The sequence below is a fragment of the Pelophylax lessonae genome (assembly GCF_965119305.1).
Source record: "Pelophylax lessonae genome assembly, chromosome: 3".
NCBI classification, from domain to species: Eukaryota; Metazoa; Chordata; class Amphibia; order Anura; family Ranidae; genus Pelophylax; species Pelophylax lessonae.
In genome coordinates, this window is record NC_138770.1 from 349,711,361 (window position 1) to 349,733,809 (window position 22,449).

Here is a 22,449-nt window from a genome sequence, read left to right on the forward strand (position 1 = left end):
TATTCTATGAGGCATTGTGCGTCTTTTGAATGTACATTTTTTACACAAGTTTTTGGAAAATGTGGAAACAAAATGAAATTTTTTTTAGACACTTTGTACACACTTTTACCACACAGATGGGTGCTGATGTGAATCCACTGATAGGGTGGCTTTGATAAGCAATCACTGGTGGGCACTGTAGGGCACTAATGGGCACTGATAAGAACTCACTGATGTGCACTGTAGGGGCACTAATTTGGCACTGATGAGCACTGTAGGGCACTGATGTGGAACTGTGATGGCACTGTGGGGACAGATGTGGCAATGTGATGGCACTGTGGGGACTCATGTGGCACTGTGATGGCACTGTGGGGGACTCATGTGGCACTGATGAGTACTGTGGGCACATAAAAATCAAGCTGTGGCAGCTTCCCCTGCTTCTCATGCTGTATCAGTGTGAGGAGAGGAGCTGAACTGGACATGACGCCAGTTTGTTGACAGTGATCACGTCATAAAGGGCTGCTGTCATTCGTCCTTTACCCCAATCTGTGATGCGCTGGGTCCTGAGGACCCAGCAATCACAAACACTTCCGGATGTGCCCCAATAGAACTAGCTTTCCGTGCTGTAGCTGTAACTTAACTTTTATACTTATCATGATAATTTTTTTGGGCATTATGGGTGCCATTTGATGTATTTAATCATGACATTTTTTGAAGATGATTAATTTGTAGAATATTTATCTCCTGGTGACATTCAACAGACTCTCCCTAAGTAGTCTTACATCCAGTCATCCAGGGATGTGCTATTTGCCACAACCCCTAAATAACAGCATTAGAGACACAGTAGGCACACTTCCTATTAGTGCTCTTCTGGGCCTTCATTAATTACAGACTTCATGATTAGTGTGCTGATCGGGAGCTGCTTACTTTCACTCATCATCATCCTCATATCAGTCTCCATACATTAGCTAAACTGCAATGTTCGCTACAGCAGCCTGACCCCAATTCTTGTCACTTCTCATTCAGGTGGTTCATTTTAGTTATCATGTGACACCAGCATTCAGGTGTTGGGTAGGGAACATTTTGTGATGTTAGTGTCTAAGGCTGCATTCACACCTGGGCAATTTGAATTGCAGGCAGATTTGCCCTGATTCTGCCCATGATTTCAACACACAGCAGAGTAGACATAAGTATAGTGAAACTGACCATATACAGACACAGATACAGAAAAAAGATTATCCAGAGGTGTCAGGTTTTTTTTTTTTCCGCTCATCTGGGTTGAAATAAAAAAAATGGATAGTGTGTACTAGGCTTTAGACTAGGAGACTTAGATGGACTTGTCTAACACATTGAAACTGAACTCCAGCTAACACTTCATAAGCAGTTACAGCAAACAGTTTTTTTTTTCTTTGGATGTAAAGGTTTTACATAAATGAATAAAAGCTGATCATTGTAGGCACCCCCGTCAGTGGTAAAAGGTTTGAAATGGCGATGTTGTAAATGGTATTGAAAAATAACAGACCTACTGGCTGGATCGTCTCCGATCACCTCTATGGCCTAGGAGACTGGAAGCGACGAACATTTTTGTCACTTCCTGTTTCCCCAGATGAACACAGTGCCATTTTTAAATAGGGAAAGCATCGGTTTACACTGATCTTGGTGTGATCAAATGATTTTAAGGGCAGAGTAAAAGACCCCAGATCTCTTCTTAAAGAGTATGTGTCACTGCCTATTGCTGTCACAAGGGATGTTTACATTCTTTTTGACAGCAATAAAAGTGAAAAAAAAAAAACGAAAGTGTAAAAATAGAAAAATAAACTAAAATAAATAAAAAATGTTTTAAAGCTACCTCGTCCCCTCAGAGGGGAATGCATAAGTAGGTTGCGCATACATGTAAACGATGTTCCCACCACACATGTGAGATATCAACTGCAAGTTTTATAGTGAGAGCTATAATTGTAGTGCTAGACCTCCTTTGTAACCCTAAACTGGTAGCCTGTAACAATTTTTAAAGCGTCACCTATGGAGATTTGTAAGTATTGTAGTTTGTTGCAATTCCACGAAGTGCATATGTTATTACATGTTAGATATCCATTTACTCGGTGTAACATCATCTTTTATATGTTGTCAAAAATTGGGTTATATATTGTGTTTCTTTGCATTAAAATTCCGTAAAGTGTACATAGTATTTTTCCCAAACAAGCATTTGAAAAACTCTGCGCATATACCGTGTGAAGTAAAAAATTACAATGACCACCATTTTATTCTCTAGGGCCTCTACTAAAAATATATATATAGAGTATATATACAGCATCTCACAAAAGTGAGTACACCCCTCACATTTTTGTAAATATTTTATTATATCGTTTCATGTGACAACACTGAAGAAATTACACTTTGCTACAATGTAGTGAGTTTACAGCTTGTTTAACAGTGTAAATTTGCGGTCCCCTCAAAATAACACAGCCTTTAATGTCTAAACCCTCATCACACAGCCATTAATGTCTAAACCGCTGGCAACAAAAGTGAGTACGCCCCCAAGTTCAATATGGCACCTCATGGCAAAGAACTCTCTGAGGATCTGAAATAAAAGAATTGTTGCTCTATATAAAGATGGCGTACGCTAAAATAAGTTTGCCAAGACCCTGAAACTGAGCTGCAGCACGGTGGCCAAGACCATAAAGCCATTTAACAGGACAGGTTCCACTCAGAACAGGCCTTGTCATGGTCATCCAAAGACATTGAGTGCACGTGCTCTGCGTCATTTCCAGAGGTTGTCTTTGGGAAATAGACATATGAGTGCTGCCAGCATTGCTGCAGAGGTTGAAGGGGTGGGGGTATAGCCTGTCAGTGCTCAGACAAAACGCAGCACACTGCATCAAATTGGTCTGCATGGCTGTTGTCCCAGAAGGAAGCCTCTTCTAAAGATGATGCACAAGAAAGCCTGCAAACAGTATGCTGAAGATAAGCAGACTAAGGACATGGACTACTGGAGCCATGTCCTGTGGTCTGATGAGACCAAGATAAACTTATTTGGTTCAGATGGTGTCACGCGTGTGAGGCAGCAACCAGGTGAGGAGTACAAAGACAAGTGTGTCTTGCCTACAGTCAAGCATGGTGGTGGGGGTGTCATGGTCTGGGGCTGCATAAGTGCTGCTGGCACTGGGGGAACCATGAATGTAAACATGTACTGTGACATACTGGAGACTGGGCCGCAGGGCAGCATTCCGATATGATAATGATTCCAAACACATCTCCAAGACGACCACTGCCTTGCTAAAGAAGCTGAGGGTAAAGGTGATGGACTGGCCAAGCATGTCTCCAGACCTGAACCCTATTGAGCATCTGTGGAGCATCCTCAAATGGAAGGTGGAGGAGTACAACAATCCACCAGCTCCGTGATGTCATCATGGAGGAGTGGAAGAGGACTCCGGTGGCAACCTGTGAAGGTCTGGTGAACTCCATGCTCAAGAGGATTTAGGCAGTTCTGGAAAATAATGATGGTCATACAAAATATTGAGACTTTAGGTCCAATTTGGACATTGTCACTTAGGGGTGTACTCACTTTTGTTGCCAGCGGTTTAGACATTAATGGCTGTGTGTTGAGTTATTTTGAGGGGACAGCAAATTTACACTGTTATACAAGCTGCACACTCCCTACTTTACATTGTAGCAAAGTGTCATTTCTTCAGTGTTGTCACATGAAAAGATATAATAAAATATTTACAAAAATGTGAGGGGTGTACTCACCTTTGTGAGATACTGTGTGTAAATATATATATATATAAAATGTTTGGGGGTCATGAGTAATTTTCTTGATTTTTTCTTGAAATACTGATTTTTACATGTAAACAAAAAGTGTCAGAATAGGTCTGGTCTTCAAGAAATAAACCACACATTAAGTACATGCAGTATACCAAGGCTGGATCAAGGGGGGTGCTGGGGTCTGCTGCACTCCCCCCCAGATTTAATTTGCACTCCCCGAAAGCCAACCACTGCCCTATCTACCCTGGACACTGTGCCTGGCCGCTGAGCCATACTGCAGACAGCTGCACTTTCCTTGTCCTTGCAGTAGTAAATGTACTGCCCGGCTAAGTTGATGATCGGGTAATCAGGGGGGAGTAGTGGAGTAGGGGGGCCCTGCCTGTACCACTCCTTTGTCATTTAATCAGGTGAGGTTGTCCAATCTCAGCTATGTGTTGTGCGGGGAGGAGAAGCTCTGGTGTCTTTGCCACAGGCTGTGTGGAGTGGAAGTATGGGAGAAGAATCTCTGCCAGCAGTGACTCCTGTTTTTTGCTGAATGTCCTGCCAATGGTGACCCCTGTCTTCTGCCCTGCCAGAAGTGACCCCCTATCCTCTGCCCTGCCAGCAGTGGCTCTTGCTGATCTCTTTCCTTCACCCTTCTGACCTCTGTCCTCAGCTCTGCTGACCTCTGTCCTCAGCTCTGCTGACTCCTGTCCTCCGCCCTGCAGACCCTTGTACACTTCCCTACAAGTTAACGACCTATGTACACTGCCTTACTAACTGCTCACCCATTCCTCTGCCCTGCTGACCCCCTGTACACTGTCCTGCTGACCTCCTATTTTCTGCCCCCCTGACAATTTTTACTGCACAAGCTACATCCAACCCTGCAGTATACCCCTAGTTGTGGCATGCACTAGATTTAAATGTATGACTAGACAATTATATAAAGTTGTAATGGTCATTTTTGTAAAAATTAATGAAATGTATCCACTTTTGTGAATGTACAGTATATATCCAGCCTAATGCTTAGTTCCTAAGTTTTAATTACCTTAACTTGAAACAATTAATTTTATGGACTTTTCCAAAATTCAGCCTGTCTGTTAACTAATAATGTCACATAGCATTGATGCTTTTTAAGTTTACTTATGTCTCTAGTTTCTAGGCAGTTAGGATATATTATAGAGGAACATTTCTCAATCTAAAAAAAATGGCCTTAAATCATATACTGTAGATCTTATTTTTGCCATTATTAAAATGCTGGAATTTCACCGTTTAACATCTAAATGCAACAGCAGAACAGCAGAAATGTCAAAATAGTCAGTGGCCAACTATTTACTTAGAACAGTGACCTGATATTTCCCTATTAAGTTACTGCATATTCAGGGAGAAAACAAAATGTGTTGCTTTGAAACATATACTTGGATGAGTCACACAAGTCTCATTTTAATTTAGTCATAGAGAGTTATTTAACTTGTAATTTCATAACAGAGCAGCTCATCCCAAAGTTATGCCATAAATTACTGAGCTGCTGAGATACTTGAAAAATGAATTTTCCCTGCATTTTTGCCATATTTGGCGTATTTGAAATTCAATTTAAATTCTTATAAAGAAAACAGCAAACTGGATATATGAATGATTCACATTTGTTTCTTCATTTGTCAATTATAAAAAAAAAAAAAAAAAACTTGTGATATTCTTTTACTTTTGGTCTATTTGCTAACTATGTATAAAATAAATATGAGCACCGTGGTATTGGGGTGGTTATACCAATGTGAAAGATTCATTTTCAGTGAGTTAGGCCAGTCCAAGCTGCATTTTAGGGCATGGCAGCCCACTTTTTTAAAAACAGAATGGAACAGTTAACATAGAAATAAGTTGCCCATGCAGGGGTTTCCACCATCAACAACAACAGTCAACTGAAAATGCAGAGCCATCTGGCTCTCTTGTCAGCAGCACCGCTGCTCTTCTTACCAGTCCCTCTCACTGTATTGTCCAGCTCTCCTTGTTATCTCAGCTCACTCAGCTTTTAGTCGCAGTGCACTGCTGTGCGGCCTGCTCCTGGCCTCTGGGTAGGGGTTCTCCTGACACCCCAAAAGGAGCCACACTGATTCCTGGGACCGGAATTCTTGTCTCTTGAGCACTGTTGAGGGGCTTTAGTGAGATATCAGGGGTCTAAACAGATCTCTGATGTTTCACTTTTGCGGCAGAGAAAGGGGATTGAGGACACAGCCCTCAACCTTTGCAACCTCAGCTTTACAGAATGAATGGACAGGAAGAGCTCTGTACAGAGCTTCCTGTTCTTTCACAAACTGAACACAGTTATTATGCTTCAGTATGCTGTATGTACCGATCACTGACTATTTATTAAGACAAGGAAGGGGCTGGTCCCTGCTCTTTATCCTGACAGATTTCCCCAAGCAGCCAGAGGGAGAAGGGAGTGGGGAACACGGCTGCAGGGGATGAGGGGGGCTGGGGAAGTATTCAGCATCCCGGGACAGTAGGAGGTAGTAAGAAGGCGCAACCCAGCCCCATTCTCCAGGGGGCTCATGCGGCCCCCTGTACATCTGAATAGCCAAAAGGCTGCAGGAGGAAAATTTAGTGGATTGGTTCCTCTGAATGCTGCTCCTCCTATCCAGGCGTACAGGAGGCTGCACGGGCCCTCTGGAGCATGGGACTGGGTTTCAATTACGAAACCCTGTAACCCCTGTGCATTCACCCCTGGATGAGTGACAGTGCTGGGGGGAATGGGATGAGTGGCAGTGCTGGAGGGGGGGGGGGGTGTGTTCAGTAGCAATGCTGGGGAATGGGATGAATGGCAGCGCTGGGGGGGGTGTGATCAGTGGCAATGCTGGGGGGTTGATGGAATCAGTGGAAATGGTGGGAGGGGATAGGATTAGTGGCAGTGCTGGGGGGTGAGTGACAGTGCTGGGGGGAGATGGGATCAATCGCAGTGATGGTGGGGGCAGGGGATGAGTAACAGTGCTAGGGGGGATGAGTGGCAGTGTTGGGGGAAAAAGGGATGAGTGGCAGTGCTGGTGGGGGATGGGATGAGTGGCAGTGCTGGTGGAGATGGGATTGGTGGCAGTGCTGGTGGGGAATGGGATGAGCAGCAGTGCTGGGGGGGATGGAATGAGCAGCAGTGCTGGTGGGGGAGGGGGTGATCATTGGCAGTGCTGGGGGGAAATGGGATCAGCAGTAGTGCTGGGGGGGCTGTGATCAGTGGCAGTTCTGGGGGGTGATCAGTGGCAGTGCTGTGGGGTGCAATCAGTGGCAGAGCTAGGGGGGCTGTGGTCAGTGGCAATGCTGGGGGCTGATCAGTTGCAATGCTGGAAGGGGGGGGTTGCGATCAGTGGCAGTGCTGGGGGGGGTGATCAGTGACAATGCTGGGAGGGGCAGTAATCAGTGGCAGTGCTGAGGAGGCTGTGATCAATGGCAGTGCTGGGGGGGGGGGTGACCAGTGGAAGCTGTGGTGGTGGGGGATTGGGTTTGTTGTTTGTGCTGTGTGGCGGGATCAGTGACACTTACATGTTGCTAGTGATCAGTGTCCACTCAGATCCCCCTTGTCTCTCCTGGCTCTCTCCACTCCACCTGTCTCCACTGAAATCTATTATAGGATAGGTCTCCTCACACAGAGGCTGAGATCTCCTCCAGCTCCTCCCCCTTTACTGTTCTGGGTCTCTGCTCCTGACAACTGCCCATCATCTGCCTGCAGCTGCAAATTGAGTGGGTGGTCTGCTAAGCTGTGTGTGCAGTGACTGACCCGAGGGTAACTAAAGGAGAAGTCAGCGGGCCTCCCCCCCACAGTGACAAAACACCAGGGCCCGGTCGCAAGTGCGACTCTTGCGACCCTGGTATTTCCACTACTGCACTGATATCACACGACACGCTCACGCACTGCTTCCGCCAGACCCACCAGAACAAACTGTAGAACACAGTCTGAATTGGAGCTGTGCATGCGCAGTTCTGAGCCGAGCGCCACAGCTATATTTTTTACTGGCAACCATTTCCTTTCACTGGATTTACTGGCAGGAGAAAAGTGCAAAGTAAAAATATTAGCAGTTGGCAACACTGTTTGGAAGCTTCAAGCTCTAGGCAAAAATCCAGGTTTACAGAATCCAGAGAAAGCCAAAACACATCTCTGCTCATAAACCGTTATCTGGAACCTCGCATTAAGCCTTAATGCAAATCCTGTGTCATTTTCTCCCACAATTTCCCAATGGTAGAACCTCGCACTGTCAGAGCACCAAAAAAATATTTAAAGTCAGTTTATATACTTTCAGACTCTCTTGCTGTAAAAAAATCCAGTTTTTCACACTCAGTGAAAACATTAATTGTATGAAATGTCAAATCCAAATATTAACATTACATTTGAAAAAGTTACTTACAGTATAACTATTTATAAGCCTTGGTTCACACTAGTACAGCTGTGTTTTTCAGTGCGTTTTTGGTGCATTTTTGACAGGTTATACGTGTTTTATGTGTTTTTAATGTGAGACTGGATTTTATACACAAAACTCTGCCAAAACACACAAAAAATGCAAATACAGGCATTTTACATGTATTTTTGGTGCATTTCCATTGAAGTCTATGTTGCCAAAATCACACTACAAGTTCACCAAAGTAGAACCCACACCTTTAAAAAAAACACCCTGCAGCTGCAAAGCATTGATGTGAATGGGTACAATAGGCAATAATATGATTTTCATTGTTGTTCAGTGCAGCACAGCAGCATAAGGAAATGAGAACTAAATGTTCATTGTGTATATTGATGCATGGGAATAACATTTTAGATACATTATATTCCTATATTGCTGAGTCCAGAAAAAAACACTTAAACATGTAACCCACTATAATCCTAAAGCGGCATTAAACCCAAAACCAATAATGTAATATATTGCAGCTTACCGATCATTAGATGTGGAGACTGCATTCATTTTCCTTTTTTTTTAGGCTTTTTTCCCTGTTTTCACCTAGTGATCTGGTTAGTAACACACCTCCTATATTAGAATGCCCCTACTCTGGATGGAGGAGCACAGGGGGCACATTTGGACAGCATCGTTGTCAGTCTGAGGGGAGGGTAGAGTTAGATGTACTAGCAGATTTAAAAACACCATCAAATTGAAGCCAATTTCCAGCTAATTCTTTATAAGCAATTACAATAATCATTTTTTTCCTTTTTACACGAATAAAGAATAGTTGATCATTGTAAGCACCCATGTCAGTGTTAAATGGTTAATCTCATCCCTGTAACTGATACATCTGGAAGATAGCTTGTTCTTTTGAAAAACAACAGACTTACTGGCCAGATCACCAGATGAAATAAAAGAAAGAAAGCCTAAAAAAATAAATAAAAAGAAAGCTAATAGAGCAATCACATCTAAGAGTTGGTAAGTTGCAATATAATAAATGTTATTATAAGATGAAAGGTGTCTATGGACACACTTTCCAGGTTAGAAAAAAAAAAAAAAACTAGCTGATTTTAACCGCTTGCTGACCGCCGCAAGTACATATACTGCGGCAGTCAGCCCCGGCCAGGCAAAGTGACATACTGTATATATACGTCACTAGCCTGTCACTGAGCGCGCCCGCCCCGGCTCGTTCACTAAGAAGTCCTTGCGTGTGACAGGCAGACCCGGTGTCCGCCGGTCACACTGCGATCGTCGGTAGAGAGGTAGAAAGGCTGGTGGCTAATGTAAACAAAGCCGCCTGTCATTCTCCCCTGTGTAAAAATGGAGATCAGACGGTTCTACTATGTAGGACCGTTGATCTCTGTTTTTACAGTAGTAGCCACAGCCAATCACAGTTAGAAGCACGCCCCTAGGACACACTTAACCCCTCCCTCTCCAATACAGTTAACCCCTTCCCTGCCAGTGTCATTTTTACAGTAACAGTGCATAGGTATAGCACTGATTACTGCAGGAATGTCACTGGTAACCCCAAAAGTGTCAAAAATGTCAGTCAATGGTCCGATCTGTCCGCCGCAATGTCGCAGTCCCGCAAAAAAAATTGCAGATCACCGCCATTACTCATTAAAAAAAAAACACCAAAAATTACAAAAATCTTTCCCTTTGTTAGTAAACGCGATAACTTTTGAGCAAACCAATCAAAATACGCTTTTTGTGATTTTTTTTACCAAACATATGTAGCGTAAAACAAATTGGCCGAAAATGTTAAAAAATTTTGATTTTTACATTTTTTTTGGGGAATTTCATATAAAAAAATGTGAAAAATATTGTTATTTTTGCAAAATTTACGCTCTTTTTTTGTTTATAGCGCATGATCAAAAAATCGCACAGGTGATCAAATACCACCAAAAGAAAGCTCTGTTTGTGGGAAATTTATTTAGGTACAGCATCGCAATTGTCCGTTAGTCACGCAGTAAAAAATTGCAAAAAACCCCCTGGTCAGGAAGGGGGTAAAATCTTCCGGGGCTTAAGTGGTTAAGAAGCAATGTGTCACTATACAATGAAAGGGGGGGGGGGGTGGTATTGGGACTTTACATAAAGCACATGACAAGTGAGTAAATACAAATTACATTATAACATGTTTATTACATAATTGCATTGGTAATAGCAATTACATACTGTACATGTATATATAAAAATAATTTAGTTCATATATGTACATGGAGGGGATAGTTCAAGTATATAGCTATAGCTTTGGAGCTATATACTTGAGCATGTTGCACTTTATACTTGATATCACGCTATCGTAAAAAGTTTTACTAGGAGTGGAATTTGCAATCCAAGTACCTTTGGACACCTGGTGGTGTCGTCTTTCTTCTTATCCAGTATTCCATGGAAATTGCACTTTGTTGACACACCTTTTTGTTTGGTGCCTGGATCCTGCATGGATCCCATTGCCACAGTTCCCAGAAAAGACTATCCCAGTGGCCTGAATCTGGCAATACCACATGTTGCTTGTACTGTCTGTGCTGGAACCTATAGGTAATTGCACTTTTTACCAGCAATATTTTTTATTTTTATATTAAGGCAGATTCCCTTTATATCATAACGTAAGCTGTATTTTATTGAAAATGTTCAAATACATGTTTTTGCGTGCTTATCACACTAAACCAAAAGCAATCCACAACCATCTCTTCAAAATTATAGTAAAAAAAATAAATTAACTGCCTTTGCTTACCTTATGATGCTATTTTCCTAGATCTCATTGATTTACAGCTTTAGTATTTAGTTACTAACCTGGAACAAGCTTGAAGCGTTTACTCAGTAAGCTGTAAAACTATAGAATAACAGTCAAGAAGCTAGCAACCCAAAAAAAAAAAAAAAGTCAGCAAAGGCAATTCCCATTATTCTACCATGACAGGTTTACTTTAAGCACTGTTAAAATAGGCAGATGCATGTGATTGTACACATTTGTTCAGAAAAGTCCTCAGATTCTGCAGAAAATATAAACTCTCATGAAGTATACCATAAAAGAGGACTGGTCCATGGTTAAGGTTTCACTGCATAGTGTTCAAAATTCAGTTACGTTTCATTACATCATCCATGGGATTGCTATGCTTTCACATAATCCGTTCTGGATAAAAAGTTAATCTTACTCACTAATAATAATAAAATACCATTTGTTCTACCTGCTGGTATTATGTTCTAGAATTTGGCATTCTATAAAATTGCATGGCCAAAGTCGTGTGGTTAAAGAAGAGAGCAAAGCCTAATTTTTTTGAATATTCCTATTTCTATAGCCAGCTACAAATAATAACTTATGCCCAAAACATGTAAGTGGATAAATACATGAAGCTAACATGGGGCTCAGCACTCCATCATCCACTACATTTTAGGATCGGCTGATATTTTTGATTTTTAGTAGAATTGCAGTTAATATTAAAATACATTCATGGGGAGTTACTGACTCTTGGGTGGAATTTCTCTTATTACATGTGATAATTGACTAGCATTGTATCTGCATGACAAATAATAATAATACTATTATATATTATTACTAATAATACTTTGCATGCTCTGTTTCCTTAGGTATTTCACAGAACCAAACTTCCAGCATATATGTTATTGATAAAGATTACTACAGTGAATTTTACAACTATCCCACAGTTCTCAAACCAATGCTTAACTTCACTACATATGTAAGTTAACATTCCCTGTGACACATTTTTTTATGCAATATCTGCATTTGCACACTGTTTTAACCTAGAAGTAGCTTATTAAAGTATTTATTTGAATGAAAAAAACAAGATTCCTCTTTATCTTACTTGTCTGATGTGTATATAGAATACAAGAGGTTTGAATGATTGGCGCCAGAAGCTCTGGGAAGATATCTCCTTTCCGAGATTTTTCACATGGAGACAAAGAACTGTTAGAATACAGCACATATAACACTAATGGTCCTTAAACCTTCTCAACAAAGGGTCAATTCACTGTCCCTGAGACCTTTTGGGGGGCTGAACTGCTGCCAATGGGACTAAAAGAAATGCATCAGTGTGAGCAGTAGTAAATTATGCACCAGGGCTGGTGATCAGTGGATTTAAAAATATATATATATACTAGTACCTGAATGAGAAGGAATAATGTACTATTGTTGGTTTTAGTGGAAGTAAAGTTGTCCCATGATTGGTATCAAAGGGAGGAATAATGTTCCCCTATTAGTGTCAATGGGAGGAACCTTGCCCCATTGTTGGTGCCAGTGGGAAGATTAGTGTCCCATTATTTTATCCCGATTATTTTATCCCGATCATTGTTGATGTTAGTGGGCAGAATAGCACCACATTGTTGGTGTCGGTGGGAGGAATTATTCCACAAGAACCAGAAAGCAAATGACCACAATACCAATAGTAGCAATAGGGTCTCCAAATTTAAGGTACCGTGCTGACGGTGAAGGCATTTTTCTAATCTCAAATTACTGGATAGAATGAAATCTAAAACACAAAAGCAGAAGGAGAATACACCATCACAATGAAGCTAGACTAAATAGACAAAAAACACAGTACATTACTCATGTACGTGTGGTAGTGTAGGTGCTGAGGTCTCCCACCATCTGTGCTGGGCACTGCCCCCATTTGGTAACTGCAGCTGCTTGCTTTACACCAAATATATAAGCGCATGCAGCTACCCCTATTACAGATGGCACCTCAGACATTCACACTGCACTATGTTCTGGCAAACAAGACCATAATTATAGTGATAGCAGGTCAATGATTTTTTTAACCTAATTTAGCTATTACAGTATACTCTCAGATGCGATTCTTGCGTTCGCGTTCAAGAATTTAGGAAGAAATACTCCAGTTTGCCAGGACTGGGATTATATTTTTAATAATATGCAATTATCAGTCTGTTAATATTTTCAAAATTTTGATTGAACAAGGCTAATTGCATGAGGGCACTAAAAGCAATTTATTGAAAGATTCATCCCCCTGAGAACTGTTAGGGAGTAAAAATAAAGGATAAAATGGAATCATGTGTGTCAGTGTTTTTGGGAAGGTACTGTATATTAAGGATGATCAAACTTTTGAAAAGTTCGGTTCGGCCAGAACATCCGAACTTCCCGAAAGTTCGGCCCGGATTTCAGAACCCCATTGAAATTAATGGGACCCGAACTTCGGTAATCAAAAAACACCATTTTTAAGCCCTAAAACCCAATAAACGCCCCTAAAAAGTGCCCAGGGTTCTGGGTCACGCCCCATTAACTATTAATCACACAAAAAAAGTTCTTAAAAATTGTCATTTTTGATAAAAAAGCCAATTATTGAAAAAATTAAAAAAAAAAAAAGAGATTTTTTTATTTTGACTTTGGATTTAGTATCTGGGGGGTCTAAAAGGTGTGCATGTGAAGTTTCAGCTCTGTAGCATGTCCAGAACCATGAAAAAAAGAGATAATTTTTCAGTAGAACAGGGATGTGGGTCGGGACCCTCCTTTAACTTTAACACCTATATGATCTTTTTTTCTGGTTCTGGACATGCTACAGAGCTGAAACTTCACAGGTACACCCTTTAGACCCCCCAGACACCAAATCACACAAAAAAAGTTCTTAAAAATTGTCATTTTTGATAAAAAAGTCAATTATTGAAAAAATTAAATAAAAAAAAAAGAGAGATTTTTTGATTTTTACTTTGGATTTCAGATCTGGTGGGTCTAAAAGGTGTACATGTGAAGTTTCAGCTCTGTAGCATGTCCAGAACCAGAAAAAAAAAGATTGTTTGTATTAGAACACTTTCTTTCAGGACAGGTAGTTAGCTTCTCTCCCGGTTTAATAGCAGGCATTTTTTGGGGTTCTTTGCAGTCAGGAAAAACATCTGAACTTGTGTATAGTGGTACTGTGCACAAGTTCTGATGTTTTGCCTGCCTCCAAAAACCCCCAAAAAATGGCAGCAAAAACACACCAGAGCATTTTTTTTGGACGCTAGCATTTTTTTGGCATTTTTTTGGGTTCTTTTGAGGCAGGCAAAACATCTGAACTTGTCTATAGTGGTATATATACACACATACTTATATGTTTATACACACCTAGACATATATAGGTGTGATAGTAGCAGAAATATATTAGTGTAAATGATTTCATTAGCGCAAGCATATATTTCTGCTACTATCACACCTATATATGTCTAGGTGTGTATATAAATATATGTATGTGTGTATATACACCACTATAGACAAGTTCAGATGTTTTGCCTGCCTCAAAAGAACCCAAAAAAATGCCAAAAAAAACGCTAGCGTCAAAAAAAAAATGCCCAGGTGTGTTTTTGCTGGCATTTTTTGGGAGTTTTTGGAGGCAGGCAAAACATCAGAACTTGTGCAAAGTACCACTATACACAAGTTCAGATGTTTTTCCTGACTGCAAAGAACCCAAAAAAATGCCAAAAAAACGCTAGCGTCCAAAAAAAAATGCCCAGGTGTGTTTTTGCTGCCATTTTTTGGGGGTTTTTGGAGGCAGGCAAAACATCAGAACTTGTGCACAGTACCACTATACACAAGTTCAGATGTTTTTCCTGACTGCAAAGAACCCCAAAAAATGCCTGCTATTAAACCGGGAGAGAAGCTAACTACCTGTCCTGAAAGAAAGTGTTCTAATACAAACGATCTTTTTTTTTCTTTTGTCACCCTGCCATAGCAGTCACTGCCAGTTAACCCTACACTACACTACGGTCCCCTTACACTTAACACTTTCCCTACAGAAACTCAATTTTTGAAGCTAACTTAAGTGTAAAGGAGCACTCTAACTACACTAGATATCCCTTTCCTCACACTAAAAATAGCTAAATGACACTTTTAAAGTAAAATTAACAGAATTGCTTCCATTCTCTTCCATGTCCAGTATAACAATGCTAGGAATATGGCGGGGGCGATCTTATATACTGGGGGGCGTATTCACTAATGATTGGTCCAATCATATTCCTAGCATTCTCCTGCCCCCTCAATTGGCTTTTGCTAATGGTTCTGGTCCAATCACGGGCTTTTAAAGCCCATTTCCTGAAGCATTGCATTTTGGGCGGTTCTGGTTGCCGAATTCCGAACTTTTTGGGCAAAAAGTTCTAAATTCGGCCGAACCTCGAACAATCGATGTTCGGGTCGAACCGATGGTGGACCCGAACCGTTCGATCATCCCTACTGTATATGCCAATTTATGGTCATGCTTATAAAGTATCTATTACTGTTTATATTAACAATTGACTTTTCTTGTCAAAGTTTTGCACAGACATTTGTTGTTTGCTGTTATTTTTTTTAGGACAGTTTATGTTTTTTGACAACATGCCCAAAATGTAGAACAGAAAACTTCACTGTTTCAATAATGGTAGAGTACTTTTGTTGTTTTCATGTTTTTTGGAAACAAATATGAAATAGTGTTAATTTTTTTCCATTTTTTTTCTTCCCCTCAGCTAAAAATTAAGAGATATGATGGGAGAAAGCTGACTGCAGATGATAGAATGAATGATGTTTCTGTAACAATAACTCAGTCAAAAATGTTTTTCACTGAAGGGACTTTTACAAAAATGTCCCCAGAGGAAGAAGGTAATATTGAAATTCAACAGGTTATAACTTACAATCTTCCTGAAAATGGAATACTTCACATTGAAGTACCTATACATCCTGACACAGTTCATTTAAAGATCAAGGTGAGGATTATTTTTGTCCTAATGTGAAATTTCAAACTTGTGTAACTTCAAAATTCAGATTTTGGTTTTATGACTTGCATATCTCACCTGGAGTTAGGAGAGATATGCAAGTCATAAAAACAATATGATTGTCTTCTACCTCCACAGTCCAACACCCCTTCCCTTAAAATTGTAAAAACTGTACTCATGCATCTATTGGATGACTGTAGGTAAAAGAGTAAAACCTTCCTTAGTTGCCTACACCTTCTAGCAAGTTTTGGTGGTAGTGAGGCTCTTCTTTAGCCACTTCAGCTCCGGAAGGTTTTACCCCCTTAATGACCAGGCCATTTTTTGCGATTCGGCACTGCGTTATTTTAACGAAAAATTGAGCGATCGTGTGACGCTGTACTCAAATACAATTGATGTCCTTTCTCCCCCCACAAATAGAGCTTTCTTTTGGTGGTATTTGATCACCTCTGCGCTTTTTTGATTTTACGCTTTAAACAAAAAAAGAGCGACAATTTTGAAAAAAAACCCACAATATTTTATACTTTCTGCTGTAAAACATTCCCAATATTTTTTTTTTTTTAAAAATCAAATTTTTTTATCAGTTTAGGCCAATTTGTATTCTGCTACATATTTTTGGTAAAAAAAAATCCCAAAAAGTGTATTTTAATTGATTTGCGCAAAAGTTATAGCATTTACATTTACGGGATAGATTTTTGGACTTTTTATTTATTTTTTTTGTTTTTATTAGTAATGGCGGCGATCATTGATTTTTAGTGGGACTGCGACATTGCGGCAGACAGATTGGACCCCTAACTGACATTTTTGACACTTTTTGGGGACCAGTGACATTAATACAGTAATCAGTGCTAAATAATATGCACTGTTACTGTATAAATGACACTGGCAGGGAAGGTGTTAACACTGGGGGTGATGAAAGGGTTAAATGTATGCCTGTTTGTGCTTACTCACTGTGGAGGGGAAGGACTCTGTGACAGGCACAGAGAGATCGAGGTTTCAGCTTAGCTGAAACTCATGATCTCTCTGTGCCTGTGTGACAGAAGAGCCACCTGCTTTGTTTACAAAAGCAGGCGGTTCTTCTGGCAATTTCTGTGAAGATTGCGGGAGGCCAGTGGTGAATGATTGCTGCCGCTCCTCTTGCGGTCTGACTCCCGCTGTGTCTAACAACGTGCACATAATGATATATGTGATTATGTGCAGCCGAGCCGTCCTGCCTCAGTAAATCTGTGTGGGGCAGTCGGCAAGTGGTTAAAAGAGGCAATATTTTCAAGACATCAGTCAAAATTCTGGTATTAAATGCCAAATAATGCTCTAAAAGTCCAAAATGTATATGCAAATGCACTTTCTCCAAATTAGGACCCCAGACACGTAAAGAAAAAGCTCTTCTATGCATAGAAGGCCAAAGAGCATTTAAAAGAAATGAAGATACAAACATGGGTATAACAACTAGGATTGTCATCACGCACCTGCAGAAAATGACCTACTATTATAAGATAACACATTCCATGAGGACTTCTTTCAACATCATAGAGAGAAAACAATCCAAATAAGATAGTATAGCTGAGACTGATTGCATATAAAACCACATATAAAAGTTAGGTAAAAGGTTCAAAAAATAAAAATGAGGCATCCAGACATGTTAGTTCTATGATGTTATAGCATAGAGATTCCACCCAATCAAGCTTTTTTAGGTCTTTCCTAAATAGAAATATGCGAATGTCATATAAAATATGAGACTAAAAGCTACATTTACTGGAAAAGTTAATTTTGACTATCTTGCAATAGAGATTATTTTCTGCTGATGAGTGGTGCCATTCATTTCAGTGCAGGACAGAACAAGCCTGAGTGTTATGCATATTGTTTTTATCTTTTATCTACTCCTGCTCCTCCTAAATGCAGTTTGAACTTCTTTGTACAAAAGTTGTCTTTTGCTTTGGTGAGCGTTTTTTATTGCATTCACATAATTTTTGGAGCACTATTACACACAATTGAGTTTCGACCCTCAAAGTACTGCTGGATAATATACTAAACTTTGTGAAATCTGTGCTGTTTTAAACAACTAGCTGATATTATTTGTTATTATGATTTTTTCTTTGCTCATGGATCAGATTTGCATACTAACTGCATTTACAGCATAGATAAAGCATACATAATTGCTGGCGTATATCCTTCATATTCAACTGCCCTTGTAACTTTATTTTTCAAGAAGCTGGATGATGCAGAAAAGCAAGCAATGGGAGGAATACATGAATTATCAGACATATTTTGTTATTAAATGTGTAAAAGGGTTTTGTTTTCCAACTCATTTTCAGTGCAATGTGTTACTAGATAATTTTTCCAATTATTCCAAAACGTTGTATATGCAATGTGTTTAACAATGTGCATTTTGATATTTGCCCAAAGGGATGACTATGAGCAGTCAGCAGACTTGCGGTTGAGAACAAGTAAACATACATAGCTGACTGTACATGTAGCCAGAAAATGACTGCATTCAGACATTGGTGTGGTCAGGCCCCATTAGGAACATGCCTGATAGTGATCCATTTAAATTCAGTGAGACTTTTTGATGACGCACACAGTAGTATCTGGCCAGTTGGATAATACTTCTGGCATGTTTGCGGCCAACTTACTTAAGTGTTTCTGTATTACAAAGTTGTTGGCAGAATGTTAGTAAAATTGTGCAATATGTAGATATTTGTGTCAACTGTTAATATTCCTACTAATTAGTATGGCATTTCTTTGATCCTGTATGCCATATTCCCTGTCCTGCAGTATCATTATATGTGAATGATATAGGATTCACTTTATTGGCCATAAGCAGGCAAATCTCACTTTTCTATTGGGAAAAAGGAATAATCCTTTGTTGACCACATATTTTTTTCAACATATTGGAAAATCTCTGTGAATAATTGCAAGCACGTTGAACAAACCCCAGTTCCTGTGATTTCTTGGATGCTAAATCATATATGACCATTTATTACAATTATTCACTTCACTTTAGAAAATCAGGTGGTGCATTGCTAGAGGCAAGGCTGGTTGTGAAGATTTGATAACCCTGTGTGAACCTACAGACTTGTATACAAATGTACTGTACATATCCTACAAATTCCACAATTTTACACACATCCACCATTGTTTTAACAATAGACTATCAACCTAAAAATACAACTGGCCAATAGACTCTTCCTATGACAATAGTCTGCCAATGGCGCCTGTTAAAGTACCTCAAGCATTCTTGTTATCACCTGAATTTTACCAATATTACCAATTTTATTGCACTTGGATTATAATCATTTTGGATTATGGGTAGCATTGGGGCTGCATATTAAAAACAACAAAACAATTTCCAGATTATGTTCAAGAGAAACTTGGGGCTTGTTCACATGGGTGGCTGGGGGACAATACAAATAGGAGGTTGAGCAGGAATTGTATTGCCCCCTGACTGCCTGTCCTAAAGAGCAATGGTGGCCAGATGGGGTTATGATTATACCCTATGTTGAATTCAGTGGGCAGTACCAATGCCAAATGCCATACATTTAAGTACATGAGGCTGTGCCACAACCACAAGGCAAATGCTAGGCCAGTGGTCGCAGGGCAGTATTCCCAATAAAAATTTGTATTCAACTGCCAAAAAAAAGCTTTTGGAAGGCAGTAGTATTGCATGCTAAATGCTTTGCAGCAACTCCTGTACCACTCTATGTTTGAGTTTTTCAACTCTCAATATAAAAGTGAAAAAATCTTCCATGCTGGCTAATGCTGCTCCCAAAGAATCGATATATTTGGTACTTCCTCCAGTCAATTTCCATATAGTATAGTTAAAGAGTATGTAAACCCAGCATATTGTACTCCTAATATGTGCCAGCTGTTCCACGTATTTCTATGAAAAAGTATCCTGTTTGTGGTCATCCTACCAGTCCCTCTGCTTTCCTATTAAAACTGCCCATGCTAGGTAGGAGTCAGTATGATCAGTTCTGTATATGTGCTGAGAACTATGTGCCTGCTCTGATCAGACTTGTGTATGCACCCAAGAACAGAGAGTATGTGATCACTTATAAAAAAGGAAAACAAGTTACAAATGTTTTGCCTTTTATTTCTATTTTGATTTGAATGGAATGTTTTACAAGGTCAGGGTTCACATATACTTTAATAACAGTCCAATAGGTGATAGGAGAATCTGCCTGGTGTGATGTAGCAGTCACTTTCACTTGCCATCACACACATTTTCAGCCTTATTCAATACAAAGTTCTAAATATAATGCGCAGAATTGACTTTGCCCAACTCATATTAGTAGCCAGTGTGACAAGCCGGGGGTTGTTAAGCTCAAAAGTAGCGCTAATCAGAGAATTCAGCCCATGCCCACTTTTATTTAAAAAAGAAAGAAAAGTTCACAGAAACAAATAGCTTCTCTCACATGGGGGTTCCACCATCAATACGAACATAATATTCAGTCTCTTGGCTTTCTTTGGCAGCCCTGCTGCTCCATCTCTCAGGCTTGGGCCTCTGTCTGCCCTGTCCCAGACAGCATCATGCAGACATGCACACCTCTCTCTGCTGCCTTGCAATGACATTGGCTCTTCAGGAGGGTGGAGCCCAGAACCCCAGTTCTGAGAACCCAGCACACACCTGTACCATCAGTGTGTCTGTTGTCTACAAAACCTGGCCCAGATTGCCTTTTAACATTGTGACAGCGCACCACACTATTACACCAGATAAATTCTGATAGGTTGATATGGCTTATTATTTGTAGGGATGGGCCGAACACCCCCGTGTTAAGTTCGCACCAGAAAATCTCAAACAGGGAAAACGTTTTATGGAACATGCAAACTTTATTAAAGTCTATGGGGCACAAACATGAAAAATCCTCATTTTAAAGGCTTATATGCAAGTGATTGCCATAAACAGTGTATGGGGACCCGAGTACTGCCCTGGGGCACATGTATAAATGCAAAGAAAAAAATGTTTTTAAATTATCCTTTTTAAAGGAGCAGTGATTTTAATGATGCTTAAAGTGAAACAATAAAAATGAAAAATTCCTTTAAATATCGAACACGGGTATCCTCTTAGTCTGCCTGTAAAGTGGCGCATCTGTACAATGCATGGAACCTGCTGCCGCAATACTGACATTTCTAAAGGAAGAAATGTAATTTAAACTTGCTCGCGGCTGTAATGTATTGCCGACTCCCGGCAATACAGATAAAAAAACAACGCCAAAAAAACAAAAACAAAACAAAAACGAAAAGCCCAAAATCCATACCAGACCCCAGACCAGGGGGGGAGATGAGTGAGCGCGCCCCCTCCTGAACCATACCAGGCCACATGTCTTCAACATGGTGGGTGGGTGCTTTGGGGCAGGGGGCTCTGCCCCAAAGCACCTTGTCCCCATGTTGATGGGGACAAGAGCCTCTTCCCGACAACTCTGGGCTGTGGTTTTCGGGGTCTTTAGGTTGGGGGGCTTATCGCAATCTGGAAGTCTCCTTTAACAAGGGGACCCCCCAGATCTCATCCCCCCCCATGTGAATGGGTATCAGGTACATTGTACTAGGGATCGACCGATTATCGGCAAGGCCGATATATCAAGGGCCGACATTGACTTTTGCCGATATATCTGTATCGGCCCTGGAACTGGCCGATATTCCAAATATTGCTCATGTAAGGGTAAAATAATGTCACATAGCATGATTTCATTTACAAATGTTATTGAATATGCCACTCAAATATGTACAAATTAAATATATAAGCAATGAAGTGATGTCATGACATCACTTCCGGGTACTGGCGCCAGATTAAAAAAAATGACAGCATTCAAAACAGCCAAACGGGGCGTTTTGAATGCTTTTAAGTGCAGAGGAGGGGTTTGGGGTCTTTTGGACCCCCAGATCCCTCCACAAGAGTACCTGTCAAGTAAAAAAAAAAAAAAAAAAATTAAATGTATGAAAATAGTGGCCAATATCAGCCGATACCGATATACAATGGCCAAAATATTGGTATCAGCAACGAAAAAACCGATATCTGTCGATCAACAAATTGTACCCCTACCCATTCACCAAAAAAGTGTAAAAAAGTAAAAACCACAGGAAACTGTTTTTGACAAGTCCTTTATTAAAAAGAAAAAAATAGTGTCCCTCGATGTAAATCCATCATCAATCACTACGCCCGCTGACCCGAAACATAGAAAAATTGCAAAAAACACTTTGCCTCCTAAGAGGCTACCCGCCGTATGTCCGCACTTTGGCTTTGACAGCTCTTATATAGGCAAGGGGCAAGGGCACCCAGATATGTCACATGACATCGAGGGACACTATTTTTTTCTTTTTAATAAAGGACTTGGCAAAAACTGTTTCCTGTGGTTTTTACTTTTTTACAATTTTTTGGTGAATGGGTAGGGGTACGATGTACTCGATACCTATTCACATAGGGAGGGATGGGATCTGGGGGCCCCCTTGTTAAAGGCGGCTTCCAGATCCTGATAAGCCCCCCATCCGCAGACTCCCCCAACCACAGCCCAGGGTTGTTAGGAAGAGACCCATGTCCCCATCAACATGGTGCTTTGGAGGGCACCCCAAAGTACCCTCTCCATGTTGAGGGCAAGCGGCCTGGTATGGTTCAGTAGGGGGGCTCGCTTGCCCCCCCCCC

The 22,449-nt window shown here is 40.5% G+C and overlaps 1 protein-coding gene across 1 annotated transcript in view; it reads left to right on the forward strand.

Annotated features, from left to right (window-relative positions):
- Positions 1-22,449, forward strand: part of LOC309549497 (CD109 antigen-like) — a 356,480-nt gene that overhangs the window by 158,262 nt on the left and 175,769 nt on the right. Inside the window, exons 11-12 of the mRNA XM_082249831.1 lie at positions 11,718-11,827; positions 15,573-15,809. Coding sequence (XP_082105957.1) covers positions 11,718-11,827; positions 15,573-15,809 — 347 coding nt within the window. The remainder of the gene's footprint in view (positions 1-11,717; positions 11,828-15,572; positions 15,810-22,449) is intronic.